At 58.7% G+C, this 6000-nt stretch overlaps 1 protein-coding gene across 7 annotated transcripts in view; it reads left to right on the forward strand.

The window, feature by feature from the left end:
• LOC101134642 (sphingomyelin phosphodiesterase 4) overlaps positions 1-4448 on the forward strand; it is a 29360-nt gene extending 24912 nt beyond the window's left edge. For all 7 annotated transcript variants that reach the window (XM_031008725.3, XM_031008727.3, XM_031008728.3 and 4 more), the window contains 6 exons: positions 603-766; positions 1378-1583; positions 1925-2158; positions 2410-2541; positions 2689-2817; positions 2972-4448. In XM_031008725.3, coding sequence (XP_030864585.1) covers positions 603-766; positions 1378-1583; positions 1925-2158; positions 2410-2541; positions 2689-2817; positions 2972-3301 — 1195 coding nt within the window. In that variant the 3' untranslated portion in view covers positions 3302-4448. The remainder of the gene's footprint in view (positions 1-602; positions 767-1377; positions 1584-1924; positions 2159-2409; positions 2542-2688; positions 2818-2971) is intronic.
• The last annotated feature ends 1552 nt before the right edge of the window (positions 4449-6000 follow it).

Here is a 6000-nt window from a genome sequence, read left to right on the forward strand (position 1 = left end):
TTTCCTAGGCTCAACTTTGCCAGGCCCTAGAATTGGTTTCTCATGGAAGCTGTGGGTGACCCATCCTGCCCTGTCCCCTCTCCCTTCTGTCCCAGACGAGTGTTCAGCCACCCCCAAACTATCCCTTGACCTTCATCAGCACAGAACAGAGCAGCGGTGATCAAGCAGGGGATGAGGGAGGCTGTCTTCCCCTCACCCCTGCTTGATCCTCACAGCAGACCCCAGGCTTCCGTGGCACCTGGCATGGCCACTGATCCCTCCCCTCCTTGCCCAAGGCATTCCCCTTTGGACCCTCTGGGGGATCCTCCCTCAGCCCCCTCAGGCTCTGGGCTGGCCTCTGCCATGGTGGCCTCCATCCACTTGGAAAGGGGCCTCAGCATTGCTAAGGATGTGGCGTCCTCAGAGGGCCTGGGTCTTACCTGCCTCTGTCCTGCCCTCCCTGCCTGCCTGTGGCCCCCTGAGCTGTCATCTGTGACAGCTTGTCACCTTGGCTAGGGAGAGTCTGAAAGCCCAAGGGTGAGCAAGGGCATTAGGGGCATGGACCGGCACAGACCCTGCTTCCAGTTGGAAGGCTGGCGCCAACCTGCCACCTCGGTCCCCAGGGCGCCCTTTGTCCAGGAGAACCTGCTGATGTACACCAAGTTGTTTGTGGGCTTCCTGAACCGCGCGCTCCGCACAGACCTGGTCAGCCCCAAGCACGCGCTCATGGTGTTCCGAGTGGCCAAAGTCTTTGCCCAGCCCAACCTGGCTGAGATGATTCAGAAAGGTAAGTCCTCAGCCTGGGCCAGCCGGGTAGACGTCGACCCAGCCAGACCAGGGCCAGGCCCTTGGCTGGGGGTGGCTGGTCTTTAAGAGGGACCCACACGTCCAGAGTGGGCCCCGGCAAAGGGTGCTGTGGAGACTCCTGGGACACATCTGTGCAGTGAAGTCTGAAACTGGCTGGATCCTGCCTGCCCTGCAGCCACCAGGCACTGGGTGGGGGATCGCAGGTGTGCCCACAGAGCGGGCCGGCACGGTCCAAGCTGCGGCCCCGTGACCCCGCCGTTTCTCCCTGGCAACTCTGGTGGCCGCTTCAGGAGGTGAGCCTGGTCTCTGCCTTGCATTCATCCTGGCTGGGTTGGGCGTTGGTTTCTGTCGATCCTCCTGTTGTTTACCTCCTGCAGACACTGCTAGGGGCTCTGTGAGCCAGCAGCTCCCCCATCCGCCCTCCCCATGTCAGCCACCTACTGTGTGGGAGATGCTGCCAGGCAGGGCCTCAGGAGGACACCCCTGGGTCAGGGCTCCCCAGACACCTCAGAGACACCCCAGAATCCTAAGGGCAGCAGTCGGGTACTCTGCCCCCGGGAAGTGGGTGCCAGTTCGTCTCCTGCCTTCTAGGTGAGCAGCTATTCCTGGAGCCAGAGCTGGTCATCCCCCACCGCCAGCACCGACTCTTCACGGCCCCCACATTCACTGGGAGCTTCCTGTCACCCTGGCCACCAGCGGTCACTGATGCCTCCTTCAAGGTGAAGAGCCACGTCTACAGCCTGGAGGGCCAGGACTGCAAGTACACCCCGATGTTTGGGCCCGAGGCCCGCACCCTGGTGAGTGGGTGGGCGGTGCCTGTCCTCAGGGCCCCTGGAGCCATGGGGCTGAGCAGAACCCGGGAAGTGCTGTGATCCGGCAGGAAGGAGGGAGGCTGGGTGTAGATTTGACGCCATATCTCCTTCCCCCGTTTTAGTAAAGTCTAATTTTTTCCTGATAACGAAGGCAGTGTTTGTTGGGAAATTTCAAATGTAGAAGATCATCCTTTAGTCTTTAAAAGTCCTCTGGCAGAAGCCACTCCTCCTGATGCTCAGCAGTCTGGCTGTGCATTGCTCTTGGGGCTGCCTGGGTGGCAGCACAGGCCTGTCCTGCTGGTGACCTGCCCACGCCTCCCTTGCAGGTCCTGCGCCTCGCTCAGCTCATCACACAGGCCAAACACACAGCCAAGTCCATCTCCGACCAGTGTGCGGAGAGCCCGGCTGGCCACTCCTTCCTCTCATGGCTGGGCTTTAGCTCCATGGACACCAATGGCTCCTACACAGCCAACGACCTGGACGAGATGGGGCAAGACAGTGTCCGGAAGACAGATGAATACCTGGAGAAGGCCCTGGAGTACCTGCGCCAGATATTCCGGGTATGAGCTATGGGGCCTGCCCCACCACCATCAGGGTCCCCTTCCCTGAAGGATCCACTCCACCCAGCCTGTGGTCAGCCACGTACCAGTCCCAGGCCCCACACATATGGACCCAGTGTTGTGGGAGGCAGGCCCACACCCCGAGCGTCATATCTGGGTCCCCTTGTTGCCACTGTTGTAGGCTGGTGGGGTGAAGACTGGTCCCCTCTCTTCATCTTGATGCTGAGGGCAGTGGCATTTCTCTCTGGCAGCTCAGCGAAGCGCAGCTCAGGCAGTTCACACTAGCCTTGGGCACCACCCAGGATGAGAATGGAAAAAAGCAACTCCCCGACTGCATCGTGGGTGAGGACGGACTCATCCTTACGCCCCTGGGGCGGTACCAGGTGAGAGGCCCGTGTCTCAGAGGCGCATGGGCTGGGCCCTGACCCGTCCCCAGCTCCCTCCTCCCTCGTGAGCAGAGGCCATCAGGCTCCTCTGAGTTGTGTGCGGGGCTGTGTTTTCTGACCCATCCCCATGGCCTGGCTTTCTAGATCATCAATGGGCTGCGAAGGTTTGAAATTGAGTACCAGGGGGATCCGGAGCTGCAGCCCATCCGGAGCTATGAGATCGCCAGCTTGGTCCGCACACTCTTCAGGCTGTCGTCTGCCATCAACCACAGAGTGAGTGGGCAGGAGGGCTGGCCTGGCGTCTTCAGAGAGGGTTCTAGATGCTCCTGCCTGGGGTGCAGTCCTGGGGTGGCCTGTGAGGGTGGGGTACTGCTGTCCTGAGGCCTGTGGTGCCACCACCCCACACCCCCGTGCCTCTGTGCTTCAGTTTGCAGGACAGATGGCGGCTCTGTGTTCCCGGGATGACTTCCTTGGCAGCTTCTGTCGCTACCACCTCACAGAACCTGGGCTGGCCAGCAGGCACCTGCTGAGTCCTGTGGGGCGGAGGCAGGTGGCCGGCCATACCCGCGGCCCCAGGCTCAGCCTGCGCTTCCTGGGCAGTTACCGGACGCTGGTCTCGCTGCTGCTGGCCTTCTTTGTGGCCTCTCTGTTCTGCGTCGGGCCCCTCCCATGCACGCTGCTGCTCACCCTGGGCTACGTCCTCTACGCCTCTGCCATGACACTGCTGACCGAGCGGGGGAAGCTGCACCAGCCCTGAAGGTGTCAGCTGCCTTCAGAGCAGGCTGGAGGGATTTGCCACACAGCCCCACCCTTGGGCTGAGAAGACCTGGGAAGCCCCTCCAGGAGGGAACACGGTCATCCTCGGGCTTCTGGAGCGGGGTTCCTGCAGCTGCAGAGGCATCTGGAGGAAACGCAACCAAGAAGGGAAGGCAGGTGGGCCCCAGCAAAGGAGTGGCTACCAGGGCTCAACAGCTATGCTGTGTGACAACGCAGAGCTCAGCGCTGGCCTTTCCCTCCCTCCGCCAAGGACTCATGGCCAAGCCAGCTCTCGGGGCCTTTTTTCCAGTGCCCAATTGGGTACTCTGCTGCACCAAGCTTGGGAGCCAGCCTGCCAACAGCCACCTGGGCCTGGCCTCCCCACTGGCTGGCCTTGAGGTGGGCAGAGTGGGTTGTGGCGCCTCCTCTCCCTGTGTGGGACCAGGACGGTGGCTCAAGTCTCCACTCCAGGAAAGAATCAAAGTTTCTAGAGTTGTGAGAAAAGTAGAGAGTGGCTGTCCTGATTCTTCACTGTGAGGGGCGTTCTTCATGTTCTCCCAGCTGTTCCAAGACTGGGCCATAGAATTCCATGTTTCAGGAGCCTAAGACCCTCCCAGAGCCCAGGTGCTTCACCGCAGACCCCAAGCCATTGAGCACATCACCCAAAGCAGTGGCCAACATCGCGGACCCCTGTGCCTTGTCACAGATGGGTGCTGGTCCTCGGGCGTTGGGGACACTGCTGGGTCGATGGGGTCGGATTCTGCCAGTTTCTGCTCTGCAGCCAAAGATGGTCAGAAGCATTGTCACTTCACTAACATCAAGTGCTCAAAGACATGGCAACCGTTCAATGGTACTTAAGTATTCAAAATATACAACTACAGATTCTCTGACAGAAACCAGCACGGGGTCTTCACCTTCATTCACCCCACAGACGACATGTGAGGGAGAACAGCATCTCAGTGGTGATTTCCAAACCAAGCCTTTGTTTTCGGTGTGGGGTTTTGGGGGTTTGCTTTAATGTTTTTGAAATTGTAAATGTTGGGCTTTGTATTTTGATGTAAACTGAGAATAATGGCATTTTAGGGCCTGTGACCAAAAATCAAGCTTGTAACGACCATGGATCTGAATAAACATGTCCTTGCTTCTGAGTCTTCTGGCACCTGGGCTCAGTCTCTAGGAGGTTGACCTGTACAGAGTCCCTGAGCACACGGGGGCTGCAGAAACAACTGTTGGGCACCCTGTCGGCCCCTCCCCCTAGTGTCCACAGGCCTGGGCCTCTGGCTTCCTATGCTTTCCTCTCTCAGAGGCACAGTAGACTTTGCCCTGTCTTTACAAAAGATTCAAAAAGTTAGGCATGGTGGTTCACATGTGTGGTCCCAGCTACTTGGGACGCTGAGTTTGGAGGATCGTCAGGGTCCAGGAGATCAAGGCTGTAGTGAGCCTTCATCACGCCACTATACTCCAGCCTGGGTGACAGAGTGAGACCCTGTTCTCAAAGAAAAGCTGACCACCGGGAACATGTGCCGCCAAGCCTATGGCTTCCAGAAGCTCCGAGGATTGCGGGAGTTGCTGGGGGCTGAACTGTCTGGCCAGGAGCGGAGGGCAGACAAAAACGCACTGAGAACCAAGAACAGCAAAGCTGAGTGAGGGGTCAGGGTCCTGGGGGCTGGGACCTGGACAGCGATGGCCACAAGGCCAGCTGGTGCTCAGTGGCTTCTGCCTGGGGAGCGAGGGCAGCAGCGGGCAGCTGGGTTCCAGCCACTTCCAGGTGGGGGGTAGGGACCTCGCCAATAAAATGGGATTTAAATTTTGCCAAGAACTCTCACTGTAGAGAAAATGGGACTGCTGGGACGAGAGCAAAATGCAGTTGGGGGGGCCCGGCCAGGAGGCACTTGTGAGGGACTTCCGGGGAAGGACGAGTTGGAGCAACTCAGGGGAAGCAGTTCTGTCTGGGGCACAAGGAGGAGGGAGGCCTGGCTGGAGGCAGGAGCTCCTGCACATTCTCGTCTCCACCCCTGGATGCTTCCAGAGTGGTTTGCCCTAACTGCCACTGCCACCGCCTCCTCAGCTCCTAGGATGCCCTTGACTTTTTGCCATTGGGCCACACTCGCCTGCTGACAGGCCAACTCCAGATGCTTTTCTGACCACATGGCCCAGAGCCTCTGGCAGCGCAGCTTCAGGCTGTCCTGACACCACCCCTGCCCCTTGCACCTCCGCATCGTCCTCCTTGCCCTGAGGCAATCCCATTCCCTGGATCCCATTCGTGGCCCACTCCCTTCCACGATCTACCGCTAGGATATACAAGCGCCCCCATGATCCGAGGTAAGTCAGATTCTGATCATCTTGTGCAAGCAACTCACAAGCAGAGGCCCTGTGCAGTCAGGAGAAATCTATACCTTTCCCCTTGGACATCCAAGAGCAAGTTAGATCCCCTAAAGGCCAGCTCTCACCAATAACCCTGACATTTCCAATATAAATGAGAGAGAACTCTCTTTGTTTTGAAACAAGGTCTTGCTATATTGTCCAGGCTGGAGTGCACTGCACCATCACGGCTCACTGCAGCCTCTTAACTCCTGGGCTTAAGCAATCCTTCCGCCTCAGCATCCCAAGTAGCCAGGACTACAGGCATGCGCCACCGCACCCTGCTAATTTTTAAATTTTTTTGTAGAGACGGGGTCTCACTGTGTTGCTAGGCTGGTC

The sequence above is a fragment of the Gorilla gorilla genome, chromosome 11, assembly GCF_029281585.2.
Source record: "Gorilla gorilla gorilla isolate KB3781 chromosome 11, NHGRI_mGorGor1-v2.1_pri, whole genome shotgun sequence".
NCBI classification, from domain to species: domain Eukaryota; kingdom Metazoa; phylum Chordata; class Mammalia; order Primates; family Hominidae; genus Gorilla; species Gorilla gorilla.